The following is a 23,263-nucleotide window of genomic DNA, read 5'->3' on the forward strand; positions in this document are numbered from 1 at the left end:
TTCTGCGTAGCTGATATATAGCGGAAGTTCCAATATCTGAACAGCCTTCGTGGCATCAACCTCATCCAAGACACACCTATCTACACATGAGTCAAAGCCCCATGCTTTATATATAGTTTATATTTATAGATCACTTCACTTTACTTGGCTTCATTGTAATAAATTGTTGGTATGTTGCATACATATAGATATGATGTATTATTGTTTATATGGGCAATAACCCGTATCAAGTACGAATAAGTACAGTAAGGCTAGATTTTTGCATAGACAGCACTTAGATCTCAAGACTTCAGTTCCTTTGGCAAACATAGCTGGGCAAACAATTAGCTATTAACATTTGAAGTGGGCTTAAAACATTCGCAACAACAGCAAAACAGTAACAAAACTAACAACAACAACAAATATGTTGCTCAAGCTTAATGTGCAAATATTTGTTGGGCTGAGCTTTGAGCTGAAATCATGCACAACAATTGACGGAACTGAGTAACAAAACAACTGAAGCTGTGTCACAGATGTGGAGCTGTAGATATACATTTTGTTGATGGAGTACATTAATAACTGTACAAGTAAAAAGAAAAAAAATTAAAAATATAGCGTTTTTTATTTATTGTTGTATACTTTACCTTAATCAAAATATGTAAAAAAAATACTTATACAAATAAAAACGATAAATAATAATAATATATTTTTATATACAAAAAATATATATAATAATATAAATATATATAATATTATTTATTTTATTGTATTTTATTTTTTATTTATTTTTATTTTTTTTTAAATTCATTTTTATTAGAAGTCTGAAATATTTTTTAAGAATTTTGTGATCTGATTAATGTAAGTCGAAGTGCTATTTATTGATTTCTTTTTGCTCAGTCCCAGTCCAAACTCTTCATTGCTTAAACTGAGCTAAATGCAGCTTTATAGTTAAATCTACAGTTATTACCATAGATAACTTGCTTTGCATGCGAATAACTAGTTCAGCTATATTTCGCAAACTTCGTACCATTCAGTGTAATGAGAGTATAAACCATAAATGAGTTACATTCTAGGCAACTGGCATAATATTTGCAAAGCGAATAATCAATTATACACATATAAAAAAATGAAAATAAAAAACATTTTTTATATTAAATGAAACATTAATTGTTGCTTGCCATGTTGTAGTAGCATCAACATATTTGCCAAGGTAACAATTTTATTATGTTTTTTATACTCATTCACGAAGTGAATTAGTATATTGGTTTTGTGCAATGTCCGTCTTGCTGTCCGTCCGTCTGTCCGTCCGTCCGTCCGTCCGTCTGTCCGTCTGTCCGTCTGTCCGTCTGTCCGTATGAACGCAGTTCATTTCGCCGCTATTGAAGCTAGAGACTTGAAATTTGGAACACATACTCGTGTATAACTCCGATTTATAAAGTGTTAAAATTTTCCCGATCCGCCCACTAGGGGCGTGGCAAATCGGAAAATGCATTTTCCGATATACCAGAAATCATGTTAGTTGAAGAGCTAGAAAGTTGAAGTTTGGTATGTAGATCCGCGTTGACCCCCCAAGTCCAAAAAGCTATGGTGGATATATCTACGCCCATTGGGGGCGTGGCAAATCAGATAAAACTGTATCTCATAAAGTTCTAAAGCTAGAACGTTGAAATTTCGCACGTGAGTTAATGCTATAATTCTATAAAGACCGATGAAAAAATTTTATGTTTACGCCTACTGAGGGCGTGGCAAATCGGACCTGAAGATATAGTAATTTTTCAAATTTGGCTATATTTTAGGCACTATTCATGCTAGAGACTTGTAATTTGGTATATATATGCGAGTTGACCACCCAAGTCCAACAAGCTATGGTGGATATATGTCCGCCCAAAGGGGGCGTGGCAAGCCGCAAAACTTTATATCTCCTACAGTTTAAGAGCTAGAAGCTTCAAATTTGGATAGTTGAGTTACTGATAACGTCCTCTATCGATGCCCTAAAAATAATTGTCACGCCTCTTTGGGGGCGTGGCATATCGAAAAATACCCTGTAATTTTCACATTTTTTGAGCGTAAGCATTCAAATTTCGCATTTACGTTACCGTTAGCTCTTTCTAAGAACTGGCCAAAAATGAGGTGTCTACGGCCACTAGGGGCGTGGTAATCGGCATATGTATTATCAAATTGCGACATTTATATGCTTGAGCTACCTACATACATATGTATGTATGTATATGTATATACAAATAGGCTTAATAGGCATTGATAACACGGAAGGAAAGATTTTTATAAAATATGAAAAGAAAATTTAAATATTTAAAAAATATAAAATAAGCTAAAATAACAAAATTTGCAATTTACAAAAAAGAGTTTTCCGCGGGATGTGAATGAGTATTCCGCAGTCGGTAGCGCCCGACTGCAACGTTCTTACTTGTTTTTTTTTTTTTTTGTTTTTTTTTTTTTGGTTGATTTTAATACGATTTTCGACAATATCTTTGAACCCAACGCACTTGTGAGTCGAGCCCAGGCCGAGTGGCACAATTTGTCTATCCCATTCGCTGTTGTTGCTGTTGTTGTTGTCATTTTAATAGTAGCTAATGTCTCGGTCAACGCATTCGAGTCAAGTTCTGTAGTGGCAGCTCTGAACTATGCCGGCTTGTGTTGTTGCTGCTTTTAATGGAAGGAACTGAGTGCTCAAGTGCTCGACGAGCGCTCAAACAGAGAGCTAAATCAGCAGTGTTTATATTGTTCGAGATTCCATTTATAGCAACATTTAAGCGCTTGACGCATTTGCGTTCCGTGTGAGAACGTGTCGAGATGTTGTTGTGCGTGCGTGTCTGATCCGAGCGTCTCCGAACGAAAAAGGACTTCAAAAGTATCGTTCAGTCTATGGGGAAGTGGAAAAGAATTCGTTCCACATACAGTCCACACGCGTTACAGTGTTGATTACCATAAAACTTAAGTTCCACAAAGGCATACAGGCGCTCTTATGAGACGTTTATTACAAAAGTGATTTGATTTATGTCAAAAACTTCCGTTACTTAATAGACAACTAAATCCACATAGCATCCACATACGCTTGAGTGAAATTTGCGGTACACATGTGATAGATGTGCTTAATAAATAACAAGGTTCAAGAACTTACGTTCCACATACAATCCACACTATGCTAATGTGGTCTAATATATTGCTACTTTTGTGTTGTGAAAAGAAACAATATTTTACATTCTCTGCTTAATTAACATACGATCCACACAAGTGAACGTGCTAAAAATAATTAATCCTTCCAGATTGCATCACATCCCACAGCATGCAAATAAGAGCCAAAATGCCTAATACTCGAACTATTACAATTCTACTCGTTGTGGTACTTTGCACCGTGTCGCACTCTAACCCTTATATACTACGGCGTCGCCTGCAGAATCGCTCCCACCAGCTGCTGGACAGCATTGGAGTGCATTCCAAGCAGTTCAATCCACTACAACCGGTCACAAATGGTGTGCCACAGTACACGGATATCGATCGGAATTTTCGCCAATGGTTTCTCATGCTTCGTGGAAGCATGTTGAACGCGGGGCTGAATAGAATCAACGAACTCTACGGGATTAGCAGGCGTGAGGGCAAGATGCAAGCTCCGATTCCGAGTCGCGTTCCATTTCCCTGCTCGCTCAACAATACAAGATCCCGCACTCCACCCACCTCTGTGGAACGTCTGCGACCTGGCGATATAGACATAGTGGCTTCCATTGGAGATTCCTTATCCGCTGGCAATGGCATTGTATCCAGCAATACCTTAGATCTGATCAATGAGTTTCGCGGGTTTTCCTTTTCCGGCGGAGGTGTGGGCACCTGGCGTACAGTCTTAACTCTGCCCAACATACTAAAGGTCTTCAATCCGAATCTATATGGCTATGCCACGGGTCACAGTCTGGTCATAAATCACGAGACGTCTCACCTCAACATTGCCGAACCTATGATCATGTCACATGATCTGATGTATCAGGCACGTGTGCTCATCGATCTGATGCAACGCGATCCACAAGTGGATATGAAACGGCACTGGAAACTGCTCACTATTTTTGTGGGCAACAATGATCTCTGCTCCGACATGTGTCACTGGGACGATCAAGAGAAATTGATTGATCGACACGCTCGAGATCTTCGTGAAGCTTTTCGACTCTTACGCGATAATGTGCCTCGACTTTTGATCAATTTGGTGGCAGTGCCCAATATCTTAGCCACGATGGGTCCGATAAAGGATGTTCCCTTCGAATGCTTTCTGGTGCATCGCATCGGCTGCAATTGCCTGCTAAGCGATCGGCTGACCGCATCCGAGGCGAAACAGCGGCACTACATGATTCACCGCTGGCAACAGGTGGATCTGCAGGTGGCACGATTGCCGGAGTTTCAGCGCGAAGACTTCGCTATCATTGGCCACCCCATGGTGACGAATCTATCCGTGCCCAAGCTCCCAAATGGTAAAACGGACTGGCGCGACTTCTCCCACGACTGTTTCCACTTTAGCCAGCGTGCACACGCTAGCGCAGCAAGTTTGCTGTGGAAGGGCATGTTCCTGCCGGATGAGCAGAAGCCACGAGCCGACATACTGTCCCAGCCCTTTGAAAGTTTCTTCTGCCCCAGCAGGGAGCAGCCCTACTTTGTGGTGCGACCCAGCTGAGAGTGCTGAGCATCGATAATAACGAGATTGATATTATATTTTGTATATATTGGTATGATTAATAGTCGTAAATAGTAGGGAAACCGCTTTCATAGAACTGACTGAAAAACTAGTTTCAAAACAGAAAATTAAAAGAAAAATTGTTGTTAAATGTTTGCTAATATCTTCTGAATCATTCGGAGCATAAAGCTCATATTAAAATATTTATAACAGCCAAGCTTGATTAGAAACAACTTTGTTCTCTCAAACCTGAATAAGTTTTATATTCGGAATTTCTGACATGTTCATATTTAATATTCATATTTATTCAGGGTATATTCTAGTCGTGTAGTCCGTCTAGAGTGCTCTACACTCGTTTTCGTGTGCAGCTTATATGTTAGAAAGAGCGGATCGGGCTCAGGTCGTTTCCTCATCAGCCCCTGCTTGTTTTAATTAGCTATTAAAGTTATTTATTTATAGTAATAGTCATTACAATTACTTATAAAAACATACCATTATAAATTTTAGAATTTTAGAGGATTAATTATATAATTATATTATTATTTTAACACAATAAATAAAATTATAACTAATACAATTAATAAATTAAAAATAATAATAATAATATATCATTGTGGGTCATATTCTGAATTCAATCAATAGAAATTTGATATTAAGCATGCAGCTTATTGCAATAAACTCTAAACTTAAGTTCCTTTGACAAATATATCTGTTTAAACAATTAGCTATTGACATTGCTTAATGTTCACAGATTTGTTGAACTAAGCTTTGAACTGAAATCATGCACAGCCATTAGGTGAAAGGGTAATAAATAAATAAGTAAATGCTGTTGCCGTGTCGTAGATATCGGATGTATGCAAGCTTAGGTGTTAAGTTTTAAAGAATAAATTACATAAACAATCCAAACAATATATAATTAGACAGAATTTAAAAAAGTTATGATAAACATAATATTATATTATAACAAGGGCGGGTTCAAAATTAACTTGGCAGTAATAATATATGTAGGGAAATATTAAAATTCATATATAAACACTCGACACATTTGCGTTTTGGATGAGTATGTAACGAGAAGTCGTCATGTGAACTACTATATTGTGGAACTACAATGAGACTTTTACTAGAAATCACTTGAAAAGTATAGCTCAGTCTATGCAGAGAAGTTAATAAGTGAAAAACCGAGTAAAAAATCACAAAAGTGACTGATTTTGTCAAGTTATATCAACGAAGTAATTTGATATTTGCCAAAATAGGTCTAAAGCGAAAAACCAACAAAACACTTAGAATCAGCACACTCATAAAAGTGCATTTGCATTGAAAAGAAATAAGACATTCAACAATCTTTTGGCATACATAGCATCCACATGCGATCCATAGTGCGTGTTGTGAACTAGACTATATAATATTTTCTTATAAATTTATATAAAACTCTCCAAGTTCTACGTCTAACTTAGAGTCCACACACGAAAATGTGTTTCATGCGAGAGTGATTTATATGTGCAAGCATACGTTCCACAGAGTCACAATGCCAGATAAATGGACTGTGCTCTTTGTGATACTTTTCATTGCCACTCACACCGCCTCGTTGCCTTCTCAAGTCCCACGTATTCGAGCGCAGAATCGCTCGCAACAGCTGCTGGACAATATTGGACTACGGGTTGATTCCGTTAATCCACTGGGACCGATTAGAAATGGTGTGCCAGTCTATACAGACTTTGATCGGTATCTGCGTCATATGTTTCTCATATATCGTGAAACCGCGCTAAACTTGGCTCTAAATCAAAATGAGACTCTCTACAGGCTCAACAGGCATCAGGGCAAACTGCAAGTACCGGTTGCCAGTCATGTTCCATTTCCCTGCTCGCTGAATCATACACGATCCCGCACTCCACCCACCTCTGTGGAACGTCTGCGACCTGGCGATATAGACATCGTGGCTGCTCTTGGAGACTCCATTTCGGCTGGCAATGCCATTATGTCGAGCAGTGTGCTCGACATGTTTGACGAGTTTCGGGGCTTTAGCTTTTCTGGCGGGGGCTTGGGCACGTGGCGCACAGTCTTAACTCTGCCCAACATACTAAAGGTCTTCAATCCGAATCTTTATGGCTATGCCACGGGTCACAGTCTGGTCGTAAATCACGAGACTTCGCACCTCAACATCGCCGAGCCAATGCTAATGTCGCACGATCTGCTGTATCAGGTACGTGTGCTCGTCGATCTGATGCGACGCGATCCACACGTGGATATGAAACGGCATTGGAAGCTGATCACCGTGTTCGTGGGCAACAATGATATCTGCTCCGACATGTGTCACTGGGACGATCAGGAAGAAGTGCTCGATCGACACGCTCGAGATCTTCGTGAAGCTTTTCGCCTGCTACGCGATAACGTGCCTCGACTTTTGATCAACTTGGTGGCAGTGCGCAATATTTTGACTATGATGGGTGGGCTGAAAGATGTGCCCCTGCAATGCTTTTTGATGCAACGCATATGTTGCAATTGCCTGATAAACGATCGTCTGACAGCATCCGAGGCGAAGCAGCGGCACTACATGATTCAGCGCTGGCAACAGGTGGATCTGCAGGTGGCACGATTGCCGGAGTTTCAGCGCGAGGACTTTGCTATCATTGGCCATCCCATGATAACGAATCTCTCGCCGCCCGAGCAGCCGAATGGCAATGCGGATTTGCGCTATTTCTCACACGACTGCTTCCACTTTAGTCAGCGTGCACACGCAAGTGTTACGAGTTTGCTGTGGAAGGGCATGTTCCTGCCGGATGAGCAGAAGCCACGTCCAAGCAACCTGCCAGAGCCTTTCGAAAGGTTCTTCTGTCCCACAAAGGAGCAGCCCTACTTTGTGGTGCGACCCAGCTGAGAGACGGACAGAACATAATCGATCTTATATGTCTGATAAGCTATGAATTAAAGCTATGTGCTTCTTAAAGTATGTTATCATTGAAAATTACGACAATTGTATGGAAATTATCTATTGAAATAGTAAGCTCTACACATATATAACCATCATTATAAAATACTTTTTCTGCTCATTAAATTCTTTTTACAATATTTTATTCTTGATTTCTGATTTTACGATTAATCTACCGTTAGATGTTGCATCATAATGCTGTGTAGCAGCATTAAATTAATTATTCCAAAATCATTTTCGGTTTATCTCGTGATCAAAGTGAGAGCAACACTTGAAATCCGCACCTGATTAAACGACCTTAGCAACACTGTTCGCATTATCCAGTCGCTCTACGCTTTTACCCATTTCCCCACCTTCATTTCAATTAAAATATTATGCAATTATAAATATATAAATATGTATATATGTACACGCATATATATTTTTTTAATTAATTAAAAAACACTAAAAAACAATACACCGCCCTGCATAAAAATTCATTAAAAATACTTTTTGCTTATATGGCAGAAAGTATTTTTCCTGTTTGTTGCGGAACCAAACTCAGACTCCAACATTTCAACTGTACGCGTGACAACGCCTGCTTATTACGCCTGCTAGACTACTCCTCCGCCCCAGCCCCAATGCAGCAGCGAAACAAAAAAAAAATTAAATATATATATGTATATGGATATACATTTTTTTTTCATATCTGTGTGTAGCATTTGCATATGCAGCACAGCCACCTGCAAACCGGACAGTTGCCAATGGGCGGCGACCAACCCCCAGGACTCCACACATGGCATATACAAAAAATTATCTACATACATACATACGCATACGCCCACTACAAACAAGGCTTGGGCTTGGCAGAGGTGGGCGCGGCAAGTGGGCAGAAAGCAACCAAAATAAAAATAAAGCAAAGAACAAAAAAAAAAAACGAAAAATCTGAAAAAAATTGTGGCCGCGGCAGCTGAGGCAAACGTAAGCCAGCGGGGGGCGAGGCCGGGCAGGGCAACTGCAAAAATTATATTAAAAATGCACTGTCCGAATAAAGGGCGTTACACACACACACACACACACACACAGCTGGGAAACACACATACGCTGACAAGCTCTTAAACCCTCGTTCCCAAAAACGAAATAAATACATGTGAAATAAATGGCAAAAAAATGTAATAATAAAGTTGAAGCGCTTGGCTCGGGAGGGCTGGGGCGGTCCATATCGTTGATATATACACTCACTCACTCTCGCCCCCTCTCTCTCTCTCTATATATATATATATATATATATATATATATTACGTATTAAGCAACAGCAAAAGTGTCCCGTTGCAAAATATGCAATTTGGGTAGCAAAATAAATAAACCAAATAAGCGAAATGGAATTACAAACAGCCAAAAAGCATTCCCAAAAAAAATAAAAATAAAAAAATAAACCCCAAATGATAAATAAAATTTAAAATCTCGAGCCTTGATTAACCCAAACGAGCATTAGGCAAGCGAAGAATGGGCATCAATTCCATATGCAAAAGTACGCGAGGCACGAAAAAAAAACACACACAGAATGAATTCTAATTAAGAGTAGCCGACTGGGCAATACGCTGAACAAAGACTTGAAATGCAGTTATAGAAGCAAATAAAAGACAAAGAAATACGGATATATAGGCTTATTTTAACTTTATTGGGGAATCAACTAAGATTCAAATATTTTTCGACTGTCTTTGTTTTAAGTAAAAACCCAATCTCATTTATTTTTAACAGCTCTTCTGTTTTACCAGCTCTTAGAATTTTAAATATTTTTCTTTAAGGTTTCTACAAAATTCTTCAACTATTGCAACTTTCAAGACTTTTTGCCAGTTAAATCGCAAAAAGTAAATACCACATAGAATTGAATAACTATATATGTGAATTTTAATATTCGCTTCAAATATACAGTCGAGTCTCAATAATTTACACCCCGCTAAATCGAGAATTGCGATTAATCGATGATTAAAGTTTCCATTTTCCATTTCGAATTATTGGGAATCGACTGTATTATATATTTTCATGCATAGCACATTTCGGCTTAATTTCTGCTAGCATACAACTACCCCAAGCCAATATACTCTTTTTTCATACTTACTTTCCATGTGAGCAGAGAGAGAGAGAGAGAGAAAAAAAAAAGAAATATATCCAAATACATTTCATCAGACTAGAGCTGGAGCGAGGCAGGAGGCTGGCTAAAACAGCGTAGAGCGAGATGCAAACTGTGCATAAATATAATATGATTGCAAACAAAAACATTTGAGCCATTTGAGCTTGTCATTTGTACCAAGTTCTATTACTTTTTTTTCCCCTGTTTTGTTTTGTTTCGCAGCTAGCGGCATTTGGCAGCTGCCACCCACAGAGCTGGACATATAGAGTATATTTCGGGTTGGTCGCGGAGCTCCCCATTTCGAATTTCGAGTTCCGAGTGTGGGTGCATCCACAATGCCAGACATACAGTCGTGTGTAAAATCCCGTCAGCTGCCTGTTTCGGATAGCGTTCTTTATTTTATTCTTTTTTTTTTCGGGGTTAGCTAGCGCCAAAACAATCAATAGGAGAGAAAATATCTGGCATATACGAATGGAATTTCGTATTCAATTTGGGCGAGTCGATTTTAGATTGGCTCACGAAAAACTTATACATATTTATAGAATTTTTCTGCATTTGAGTTTCAAAAAAAATTATACATATATTGAGAGTGTGGGATTTTCAATATGTGGACTTTCTTATTGGTCTCAAATATGCCAGCATTAAAAGTTTTTGATCTAAGTTTACTATTTGATATTTTATAATATATTTAATACAAAATGTTAATCAACTTTTATTATTGGTTTCTATAAAAATGGCTTCAAAATTCTTTTAAATATATTTTATTTGTAAGTAATTTATTAATGTAATATATTTAAAAACAATTGTTACGTAATTGTAAATTATTTTTACGTCACTTACATTCTTATTTATTTAATATCTTATTTAACTTTTTTTTTCAAAATATTTTATTTGGAAAAATTTAAGAAAAATTTAGTTCTTTAATAATTATATCTGTAACAAAGCTATTAAAACTAAAAAAAAAACAAAAGTGAAATAAATTAATCTAATAAATAATTAATCTATGTTTACAAAAACTTTACCATTGTACAATTTTAAATTTAAAAACGATTTTTTAAACATATTTTAATATGTATTTTAAATACTATTACATTAAAAAATATGATTTTTTTTTCTTACCAATTTTTTCTGATTTTATCGTGTTAAAATAGTTATAATCAATATTATAATAGCATTGCTTTATTTACTTTATTTTATAATTTACTACATATTGGAATATTGCTATAAATTTGCAATTAATTCGCAATCGTTAAATAAATTTAACAATTTAACTACATATATATTAAATAATTTTTTACATATCTACTTTTTTCTATTAAGTACTTGAAAACGAAAAAATGCTGTGCTTTCTGACACGATTTGCTATATTTTCGCATCACATTCAATGCTGATTTGATCAATGCTCGTTGATGACGACGGCGGCCCTTGAGCTGCTCAGACTCCAACTCCAATTGCAGTAAGTCAACGAACCGACACTTAGCCAGACAAATCCATCAAGACAGCACATCAACTTGGACAGACAGCCGGAAAGGCGGTGGGTGCGAGACGGGGGGCGTGGTCCAATACGCAATGGGCATGAAAATGTCTGCAGTTAGCCAGGGGCAAACATTGAAAGTGGTCAGCCAGAAGATGGGATCTGTGGCCGGGGTCAGCAGAAGCAAAAGCAGCAGCAGCAGCAGGAGCAGGAGCAGAAGCACTTGCCATCCATTGGCCAGCAAAAAAAGTCAACGCTTGACATTAAACAGCGACAACATTTTCGCTTTGCATGCAAAATGCCGGCACAAAGGCGCACAGGATGTCGCGACTCGCATAAAGCAACTGACAATCGCAGCTTCCCAGGGCCATCAGCCGAACGAGCCGGCCAACGCCATCAGCTCCAACCGCCGTTAACGAACCGCTAAAACATCAGCAGAGCACAGCATTGAGTACGAGCCAGGCTAGAGCTGGCCAGTCAGCTAGCCGCCAGACGTTGGCGGAAATAGAGCAAAGTTTCGCAGTGAAAAGCAAAAAAAAATGCAAAATAAAACTGTAGAAAAAGGGAGAGAAAAAATGGCACACACAAGCTACTTGAGTTGAACGTTCAGCAGGCACTCTGCAGCAGCCATTTGGGGGCGGGGGAATCCTTTTTTCCGCGCTCTGCCAGTTACTGGGAACGAGCCGGTCCGTGCATGCGGTTGACGGGTTAAGGCGGACAGTTGACCACCACACACACACACATGCACACATACACACTGGGCAGCTGGACAGTTGAGCTGTTGGAGTAGAGGCGACTCTGCGTCTCTGTGCCGTCTTTTCATTGTTCGGCCGCTGCCCATTCTCAGCTTAATGGTCATGATTTTGACGGCTGTTTAGTGCTGCCCAGCAGCTCCCTTGCTCCGTGCTAAGGCTAATGGATAGGTGTGTGTGCGTGTGTGCTGCTTGTTAGTATAATTTTTAGGCACTACCCGAACGATTTTGCAAAGGTGCTTTCTGCCTTCGCACGGCAGCGTCTTTTAATCAGCCAGTAATGGCAATGAAAGCAGACATCTGGCTTACGAATCAGCTCTATCGATGCGGACAGCCACTAAGATGAGTGAGGAGAGTGCCGTGCTGTAGAGGCGATTGTGTGTGTGCGTGTGTGTGGAGTTTGTATTTAATGCTGTAAAGAAATTGAATTCCAAATTTAAAATTTTGGTTAGCTTAAAACTATCTATCAGATCAATTCTCACAATATTAAGAATTTAATAAAATTCAAAATTCAATAACTAATTTTTAAATTTAATATAAAAAATATTAAAAAAATAATAATAATAATATTAACAACATTGGTTTCGCCTAAGCAACGTCAACAAGAATAAAACAGTTTATTATTAAGAATTAATTTATTATTAAATTTTGAACGTGCTTAAGAATACTGAATAGCTCAAGCCATTCAATTTAGTTATCTGTTTCGCTTTGGATATTGAGAATTGATGATAATGTTCGACCATTTACCCGCACAGACTCGCCATTCAAGTGCTTTCACCTAACTCGAAAGCTTTATGCATTTGGCCACTATGAATGCATTCATGCGAGTGTTGCCGAAAAACCCAAAAATTCGAACGTATGGAACAAGTGCCATACAAAATTCAAATATGTTTCGGCTGCCGCTACATGCTCTCGCATGTACTACACGCATGCACACACACACACACACACATACACACGCATGCATAGCCATCCATTTGCTTATGCTTTTTTGCCATTGTTTGCACTACACTTCAACGCACTTTCGTCATTGATCCAGCGGACTGCGCTATGCAATCCACACACACACACACACACACATGGCCGTAGCCACAACTCAACTCAAACTCCAATTGCAGCATTTTTTCCATATACACACACACGCACACAGATATATTAACACAGAGCAAGAGATGAAGCAGACGGTGTCTATCTCGCACTACTTTCAGCGAGCTTTTTATTGAATTTGCCTTCTGCCAACAACAGCGAGAAGAACATTTGACCAGGTGAACTGGCTCATAGACGGGGCTTGTTGCATTATGCCGGGACATACGTTTTCAAATTCCATTCCTGTGGAGATTCAGGTTTTATGTTGTTTTTTTTTTTTTTTAATATTCCGTATACTCTAGTAGATAGAGTATTATAAATCGATTGAAAAATATGTAACAGGCTAAAAAAGTATTTTTAAAATATAAATATAGAAAATGTTTTCGAATTGATTCCTTTTTGATCTAATCATGGAAAGGTTAAGAACTAACTTAATGCCCACCATATAAAAATTAAATAAGTTAAACTTTCTTATTTATGAAAATTTTAAAATTTCTTATGATAAATATATTTGTATATTAGCTTAGCAAATTTAGCTGTGATAACAGATGAACAAAAATCAGTTCACCAAGAGAAGTCAATATGAAAAGTAAGCTGTTAATGTGGCATTTGTATGTTAGAAATCTTCTTCTTCTAGTCACTGAAACTTGACTTCAACGAAAATAGATTTTCTCTTTAATAAAAGCTTTCTCATTTTCTCTTTAGTAGAAATTTTTCTGTTTTTCTTTTTTCCAAATATCTTAAAAATTAAATTAAACCAGTATTAAATATTATTAATATTATATATGTATGTATTATTATAAATCAATTGACAAATAACTAACTACTAGAGTATAGAAACTTTGCCATGCTGAGCTTATTATCACTTTCCATGATTTTATTTTCCCTTTGCCATTACTCATATGTGTATATTTTAGCCTGATGTGTGGGCGGGTAGAGCTGGAGTTTGGGGGCGGTGCTGATGCTGCTGCTGCTGCTGCTGCTGCTGGGAGCTCGGTATGTTGCCAGGTTGCCACGTGCAGAGCAGCGGCGCTAAGCTTTGACTTGGGATTTGCATTTTTTACGCGCCATGGACCAACGCCACCTCCTCCTGAACTCTCCGCATTTCGCATGAGGACATTAGGAGGGAACGGGGTGTGGCATCAGTTTTGCTTATGTTGTGATTTTTTTATTTATTTTTTTTCATACAAATTCTTTTTGCCTGTTGACGCTTTTGCTACGGGTCTTCCTGCCTTTTTTTTTGCCATAATTCTACAAATTTTCTCTCTCTTCTTTTGCTTTGTTTTCAATGTTCCCGGCTTTTTCTCGCTATCCTGTTTTGGGATAAAAGTCCATTTCATCAACGGGGTTTCCGCTGCTGTTGTTGCTCTTCTTCTTCTTCTAGCTGCTTCTTCTGCTTTGTCTGATCGCGTTGAAATTGTAATGAGATTTCAGCTGCGAAGGGTTGTCTGCAATTTTACGCTAATATGGCCAGAACCCGTCTATTTAATTTATGAAATTTATCTGCGGCTCGCATCGAGGCGTGTTCGCAACGGGCCCCTTTTCATTCTTTTTACATTATTTTCCATTTGCGGCTGCCAAACAGTGGAAATAAGGAAATGTGGGGAAATGTGAAAATGCATTCATCACTCAAAAAAAAAAAAAAAAACAATGGGGGTCTCTCTCTCTCTCTCTCCAACTTTCTCCTTCACTTCTTTTGTTGACTGCCCCGTTTTTGGTTAATTTCGCTCATGTGGGTTTTAATAGATTAGACAGGAGCTTCGACCGGACTGGGATAGCTGTGCAATTGGGGGAAACGGAATTGTACTCGCCGGTTCATAAAGAAGGCTTAGACTTTACACAGTCGACTGCCTTTCGGCTGGACATTTCATACGTGTTGCAGCTTGTTGAGCGATGCTGTGAAGAGGGTTAACTCCTGATGAATTGTCAGAGCTTAAGCTTTGGGGGATATACATATAATCGCCATTATGTATAATGTGTTAAATTTGGCAAACGACAGTTGATGGTTATGCTAATTGGCAAAGAATACTTACATATTTTACACTAAAAGGAAAAACAAAATAAATTACTTATATTTGTTATTAAAAATATAAAAATGGAAAAATAATTGATATGCTTAAATACAATAACTGAAATATTTCTGAGCTTTCAAATGCTCAGGGTTAATTGAAAACTCTTCCAGAAAAAACACTTGAATTTATTATGTTTTATTATCAAAAAAATATATGTTAAATTCACATATATTGTATATACTAAAATATCCAATTTAAACTTCTGTTAGTCTACACCTTGAACCATTTGTAGACAGAGAATGAGAGAGAGATTTGAAAGAAGGAATGAAGAGCTCGTCAAAGCGTTCATATCATGCCCATGCCCCATATCATGCTCTCCTTGCTCATTCTTATTTATAATCAAAGCCGGTCGATGGTTTTTAGTGTTTGCTGCCAGATGAGAGATAAAAAGCCTATCCAAGTATAGTTGACTGGGGATTAGGTAAACTGGGGACTCACCTCGTCAAATAATATTTATATAAATAAATATTTATAACAAATATTTTGATATCCAAATAAAAGTAATAAAGCAAATATTAACGAAAGTACCCTTGCGTCTTACCCAAGACCGGCAGTGTACTATTAATTTGGTAAACATATGCATACTTATACATATTAAATATGTATAATAATAAATCAAAAAGTGGTAATTTATATAAAACCTGTATGTTTCACTGAATACATATTCTAAATCATTATATGCTATATAATAAAAAATATAATAAACCATACTTATTATATATTTATTATAATATATATTCAGTAAATAGTATGTACTTCCATTGAAAATGTTTTCTCTTCAACAAGTCTGAATAATAATTTATTTATTTTTAATATAATAAACCATACTAATTATATATTTATTATAATATGAATATTATTAATTAATATTAATATTTATTATTATAATAATATAATATATATTCAGGACAAGTCTCAAAAATAATTTATTTAATTATTTATCCTTTTTTTTAATTATATATTTATTATAATATATATACTTTCATTAAACAAGTTCTCTTTCCAATAAATCTGAATAATAATTTATTTAATTTAATTCATGTGAAACATTTAATTTGTTGTGTTAAATTTGGCAAACGACAGTTGATGGTTATGCTAATTGGCAAAGAATACTTACGTTATATATGTATTTATATTTTACACTAAGTGAAAAAGAGAAAGATAACATAAATTACTTATATTTTATTAAAAATATAAAAACGGAAAAATAATTGATTTGCAATACAATACAATAATTGAAATATTTATGAGCTTTCAAATGCTCAGGGTTAATTAAAAAGTCCCCCAGAAAAAAACCTTTGAATTTATTATGTTTTACTATCAAAAAATTATATGTTAAATTCACACATATTGTATTTACTAAAATATTCAATTTTAACTTCTGTTAATCTACACCTTTAACCATTTGTAGAGAGAGAAAGAGAAAGAGCCTTAAAGGAAGGAATGAAGAGCTCGTTAAAGCGTGCAAATCAGGCCCATGCCCCATGATATGCATGCTCTCCTTGTTCATTCTAATTTATAATCAAAGGCGGTCGATGGTTTTTAGTGTTTGCTGCCAGCTGAGAGAGAAAAAGCCTATACAATAATAGTTACTTGAGGATTCGGTAAACTGGGGACTCACCTCGTCCTATAAGTATGATCATCAAATAATATTTATATAAATAAATATTTTTATATCCAAATAAAAGTAATAAAGCAAATATTAACGAAAGTACCCTTGCGTCTTACCCAAGACCAGCAGTGTACTATTAATTTGGTAAAAATATGCTCATTTATGCACATTTAATATGTATAATAATAAATACAAATTTACATAGTGATTTACATAAAACCTGTATGTTTCTCTGAATAAATATTCTAAATCATCGAATGCTATATAATAAAAAATATAATAAACCATACTAATTATATATTTGTCATAATATTAATATTATTAATTAATATTAATATTTATTATTATAATAATATAATATATATTCAAGACAAGTCTCAAAAATAATTTTTTTAATTATTTATTCTTTATTTTAATTCTCTTTCCAAATCTGAATAATAATTTATTTAATTTAATTCATGTGAAACATTTAATTTGTTACTATTCTATGGCCATTCAAAACCTTTTGCAGCCCTATATAAGCCCTCATATCTATCTATTTATATGTACATATATACATACGCACATACGTATGCCATATATGTATGTATGCATGTATGCATGTGCGTCTACATATGTACAATTTCCTATCTCTAAAACAATACACATTTCCAATTACTCGACAGTTGTGCGCTGTCCTAGCTCCAACTCTAGGATAACGAGTCTCGTTCCACATGTTGTTCGCGTTGTAGTTGTTGTTGTTGCTGTCGATGTTGTTGTTGTTGTTGTTGTTGTCTTTTGCTGTTGTTTGGCGGTGAGGCTCAATTGCAAATTGTATTTAAAATTTATATAAAATGCGCGTCGCATTTGTTGCTTTTGTCACAATGTGTCTGTGCCAACTCCTGGCCAGCCAGTCAGCCAGTCAGCCAGCCAGCCAGCCCCGCATCCGCCTGTCATTTCCCTCCTTTTTTATTTGAAGTGCCAGCTCCGCCCAGCAAAAACAACAACAACAACGAAAAACAACAAACAGGCAACATACGCGGTTATTTTTGCCATACAATCAACGCGGCCAACGTGAAAAATTCGCGCGATTTATGCATGCATGGAGTGCCAAAGAGAGAGAGTGTGAGTGGTTGAGTATTCATGGGTGTGCATGTGTGTGCGTGTGTGTGTGTCTGTCTGTCGCTGGCTCTTCCTGTGCCGCCACCCACACACACACTCAACACTCCAGCCCTCATTCCAATTGGACACTCATGTTGTATGCGCCCAGCCCTGGCGAGTCACCAAAAACTCGACGCTTGTTTATTTTATTGGCACGTAAATTTAATGTCGAGTTCTATATATCCGTTGCCATACATATATATACCAATACATATATATATATGTGTGTATGTGCATATCTGTACAGGTTTACCATTTCTGCATTTATATACGATTGCGTTTGTATTTATAAATAAATTTTTCCGAACACAGCAAATGGACACACCCATGACAATATTAACGGGCTGCTCAGCCATGCTGGACATTCAAATTTGTAGTTGGTTGGGTGCTACTCCTCTATAGAGAGATATCGCCAAATAGAGTCGCTTGCAAATGGTCAGATAAGAGAGGTGAGCCCGGCCGAATCACCGAACTGTCCGAACTGAATTTGATGGCCACTTTATCTGAAATATGAAAAGAGTAAAACCCGAAAACATTATTTCACTCAGTTAGGTGTGTATGGAGAGAGCTAGATGGGATGGGGAATGGAAATAGAATTCAGCTATCTCTAGTAGTACAAATAGTATGAGCTGTAGAGGGAACTTCTGGTACCAGGCTCGTATGACTACGCGATTTGCATTCATAGCTATATATGTATTATTATTTTGGGGATGAAAATTATAAATAAATATAAATATATAATAAATATGTACTATAGAAATCAATCCAAAATGCTCAATTATTATATATTTATATTCGAGAGTAAAAATTGTAAGTATATATAATATATATAAATATACTAAATTATTATACATTTTTTGGGGGATCGAAAATTATAAAAAAATCTAATTAATTTAATACATAAATAAATACAATTACAAATTTATATACATTTTTATTTTTATTTATTTATTTTTTTTTTTTTTGAGAATAATTTCTATTAATAAATATAATAATACATAAATGCCAAATTATTAATAATTTTTTTTTTTTTTGAGAACACAATTTATACAAATAAAATATAATACATAGATAAATTTTATGGAAATATGCACTAGAGCTTATTTATATTTAGTTTAGTTCTACAGCTCTTGAGTGTAATATATAATATTTATAGTTTATTAAGGTGGACTAATCTATAATTAGATATTGTGATTTATTTATAAATAGCTTAGAGCAATTCCATTTTTTCGATAGTGCGTAAATTACTACAGAAATTATTGCTCCTCCTTTTTTGCCTTATGCTCCAAACATATTGATTGAGATATACATATATTGATATAGTTGTAATACAGTTATAAAGCAAAGTAAAGTCAGCCCAACTGCTCATTGTTAGCGAATAGACAACTCAGAGGCAACTCAACTAGCGAGGGCTGCCACTGAAATCAGCCATTTATATGTTTACTGAATACAGCTTTGTGTAGAACCATTTGGCTTTTGGCTGCCGGACTGTCTGTTTCATAATTTAAGCTTAGCTTCCATTGTCTCTGGTTGGTTGTGTGGCCCAGTTTCATCAGGATTCGTTTAAAGCGCCATCCACATCATTGGCATGGACATTTCGCATGTCACCTTTTGACTGAGGCCTGGGTCCGGGCTTTACAATAACTAGCGAAAGCCCCCCCAAAAAAGAAAAAAGAACGAAAAGAGAACAAGCAGGCAGAGGTAGAGCAAAAGCAGGAGCAGAGCCAGCAGCAGCAGCGTCATCAATATGCAAAGGCCTCCACACACGCACACACACACACACACATACGGCACACAGGCAGCGAGATGAAGAAAAAAAATCGGAATTGTAGCTGCCATTCAATGTGACTGCCGGAGATTCTCTATCCACACACACACACGCACGCACTTACACAATGCGCCGTAGTTGGGTGCTGTCCAATTATGCCCCGCACATGCAAATGCAACGTGTGCTAAACCCCACTCTGACTCAGTCTCTCTCTATCGTTCACTCTTCCTCTCTCTCTCTCTGTCTCTCCCTCTCTGGATGGCCACCCCCTGGCAACCACTCAGCGCGCTTGTTGTGCCCGCGAGGCTGGCCAGCAGCAGCAATGCGACACGACGAGGCCTAGGCCTGGTCAGCTCTCAACTCTGTTTCAATTTGCACCCACACATGCACACTCGCACACACAGGCACAGCAATCACTCAGCGTGCAACGAGTCAGCCTGCTGCCCGCTGCCCTCAGCCAGCCAGCACAGCCTGCCACGCCTATAGCCCTCGCATTCACTATCCCCAATTGCTGCCGTTTCCCGCATCGTTCGCCTTTTTTTCGCGTAACGCAACAACAAAATTTTGGCGAACTGTTGTCCACCTACCTCAACCTGACCAGCGCTCTCTCTCTCTCTCACACACACACACACTCTCTATTACTCTGTGTCGCTCTGCGTGCAGCAGCTGTCTCTTTCAGTCCGCATCATCAGGGCCATGTCCTCGTTATCCTTAGCCCATGCCGTTATTTTGGCTGCAACTCTGTCGCCGTTGCTCGTGTTTTTGTGCTCTGTGCGTTTGTTGAAACAATCGATTTATTTTCGGTTTCATTTCTGATTGGCAATATTTCATAGCGATGTGTTTTTCCAGCACTCTTCTCTCTGCTTTCAGCTTCTCCTTTTTTATATTTACTTTCTTCTTTTTTTATCAGAGTTTTTTTTTTATTTTTTGGTGGGGTTTGTATCTGATTTTTTGCTGGCCATTCGTTTGTTGTTGCTTGTGTTTGCATTTTTAAATATAAGCAGACCAATGCCAAACGAACGCAGAGCAGGGGAAAAAATCATATGGCACTGGTCGTGGCCGAGATGAGTTTTGCTTTTATTGGATGAACCTGAGCTGATATTACAAGGAAAATTGATGAAAATATCCAGTCGAACGACTGGCATATATGTAAATATATCCGTTATTTCTGATGAACTCAAACAAGAGATCATTTAATTGCATGGAAAAAATTCTGTATAAATGAAGATAATACAATACAATAGACAATAAACTAGCACAGTTTTTTGTAGTAACTTCTTAAAAAAAAAATCGAGAATTATCATAATTTAAATTAAAATGAAAGCTTAAGGTATTTCATTTAAAGCTGAGATTTATCCACTTAATAGATTGAAGCTCGTTCCGTAAACGTTTTTTTTAAGAATTACATTGAGGCGTAAAGCTACTTAAGTTTTCCCAATCTAACAGAAAGTAATTGTCGATATTTACTTACTATAATTTACTTAATTATTACATTACATTTAAGGATCAAACCTTTGTATGTTAAGAAGTAATGTGTTTATTTAATGTATATAATATATAATATATATAATAATATATTGTGCATTAGTTTCATATTTAATTTTTTTTTTTAACGTAAATATGTTTCAGTTCGTCGAGTCTTTATATAAAGGGATAGCATCTCTGCATTTTTACCCCTGTCTTTAAGCCTGCCTATCTCAAACTATCACGTCTTTCATAGAATCACTGAAAATAATAATTGGAGGAATCGAAAAATATTATATTTGAATATAATATTTATTTTATATAATTAATTTATTTTTACAAAAAAATAATTATATAATTATATACATCAATATTTAATCAATTAAATATTATTATTTATTAATTTGCTTTTAACCCTCACAATGTATTAAACGTAATATCCACTTTTTGGATAAAATATTTGTATTCAATAATAACAAATTAAACATCTCTCTCATGGAAGTCTTTCCAGATTGAAGCATTTAAATTTTGTAGCACTTGCAAATGAAACACATTTTTTTCCCATATTAACTGTAAATATTTATTTAAATTCAATTTAAGGCGAACTTCCACTTTGAGTCTAATCAAATTTGAAAATTAAAAAAAAAAATTAAATGACACTTAGTTCAATTGAATTTTCTTATGAAATTAATTTCATGTCCTTGCGCAAATCCACTTAATAACACATTTTTGATTTTCTCATTTTTTGCCCTTCAAATTTTTTTTTTAGTATTTTTTATGAATGCTCGCTTTCAGTGGCTCGGTGTTTTTTTTCGATTTGGCGTTTGTCCTTAACCCGTTGACGCCCCCAGCACGACCGCGCCCCCTTTGTTAATGAAAATTGCTTTCACAAAAGCAACACCCGTCGACGCCTACAAATATGTGCGTTGCTTTGACACTTTGTTGTTGTTGAGAAAAAAAAAAAAAAAACAAACAAAACAAGTAAGAAAGCTCTAGTCGAGACAGCTCGACTACGAGATCCCCTGAACCCTACAAGCAACTGATATTTCAATAATAATTAGCAAACACACACACATACACACGCATACAAACAAACACACGCACACACACGCATACAAACAAACACACGCATATACACACACTCACATATACAGGCGATTGCGCTTGGGTTGCGCTGCAGTGTTGGCAATATTATGAGAATTTATTTGTTGAATAATTTAATTTCTAGACGTACGATCGTAATGAAACTTTCAGAACGTAATCATAATGTTAAAATGTATGTGTATACCGAAGCACAAGTCTCTAGTATTTGATATACGACTTTTACAAAGATCAGGGTGAGGGGGTGGATTTGGGGGTGGGGGGTAAATTTTAACAAAAACCGAAATTGTATGACATGCGTCTTAATATACATTTTAAATTTGGAGACTGTAGCTTGAAAGATGTAGGAGATATAATTTTTAAACTGTTCTTCGATAAGGTTTTTTATCGATAAAAAAATATCGGAATGAGTTATCGTTTTTTAGTGATAAACTCGATCTGCGCGTGATATATACGGACATTTTAAAAAAAAGTTGAAGTCTCTAGCTCTTATATCTTCTGAAATCGACGCGTTCATACATACGGACGGACGGACGGACGGACGGACGGACGGACGGACGGACGGACAGACAGACGGACAGGGCTAAATCGACTCAGCTCGTCGCCCTGATCAAGAATATATATACTTTGTGGGGTCTGCCACGCCTCCTTCTGCCTGTTACATACATTTCAACAAAACCATTATACCCTGATTTCCCATTTTCAATGGGTTCAGGGTATAAAAAGAACAAAATGAAAAAATTGTTCGCCCCGCTGGCTACGCAGCGTATGCGCAACATTTCCTCAAACACTCGCCTGTCTCAGTATGTATAAACAATTTCAAAATGTCACAATACGTGTTTGAGTGTGCGTGCGTGTGTGTGTGTATGTGTGATTGTGACTGAGTAACTGTCTGTCTGACATTGTGCTTATCTGTTGGTCTGCCGGTATCCAGCAACGAATTTGTCCTCTCATTTTTTATTTTCCATGCATTTCTACTCTTGCTCACTCCATATCTTCGCCTTCCATAACGGCGCTAGTTGCTGTCTTCTTTTTGTTGCTTTTTAATACTGCTGCGCGTGTGTGTGTGTTTCCTTTGTGTTTCTATTTGTTTGCACAATATTG

At 36.7% G+C, this 23,263-nt stretch overlaps 3 protein-coding genes across 3 annotated transcripts in view; all 3 read left to right on the top strand.

The window, feature by feature from the left end:
* The window catches only part of LOC108658277 (neuroguidin), a 68,503-nt gene that overhangs the window by 35,064 nt on the left and 10,176 nt on the right, over positions 1 to 23,263 (top strand). The window lies entirely within an intron of this gene.
* On the top strand, positions 2,357 to 4,850 carry LOC115562626 (phospholipase B1, membrane-associated). The gene has a single exon (XM_030384486.2). The coding sequence runs from the start codon at positions 3,284 to 3,286 to the stop codon at positions 4,649 to 4,651; it is 1,368 nt and encodes a 455-aa protein (XP_030240346.1). The 5' UTR covers positions 2,357 to 3,283; the 3' UTR covers positions 4,652 to 4,850.
* On the top strand, positions 6,141 to 7,549 carry LOC115562627 (phospholipase B1, membrane-associated). The gene has a single exon (XM_030384488.2). It carries the CDS (start codon positions 6,147 to 6,149, stop codon positions 7,524 to 7,526), a length of 1,380 nt encoding a protein of 459 aa, XP_030240348.2. The 5' UTR covers positions 6,141 to 6,146; the 3' UTR covers positions 7,527 to 7,549.

This window comes from Drosophila navojoa, chromosome 3, assembly GCF_054131105.1.
Source record: "Drosophila navojoa isolate 15081-1374.11 chromosome 3, UAZ_NAV_1.0, whole genome shotgun sequence".
NCBI lineage: Eukaryota > Metazoa > Arthropoda > Insecta > Diptera > Drosophilidae > Drosophila > Drosophila navojoa.

Bases quoted from the DNA above. Each gene is read 5' to 3' on its own strand.
- LOC115562626 (XM_030384486.2), top strand. From the start codon at position 3,284: ATGCAAATAAGAGCCAAAATGCCTAATACTCGAACTATTACAATTCTA.
- LOC115562627 (XM_030384488.2), top strand. From the start codon at position 6,147: ATGTGCAAGCATACGTTCCACAGAGTCACAATGCCAGATAAATGGACT.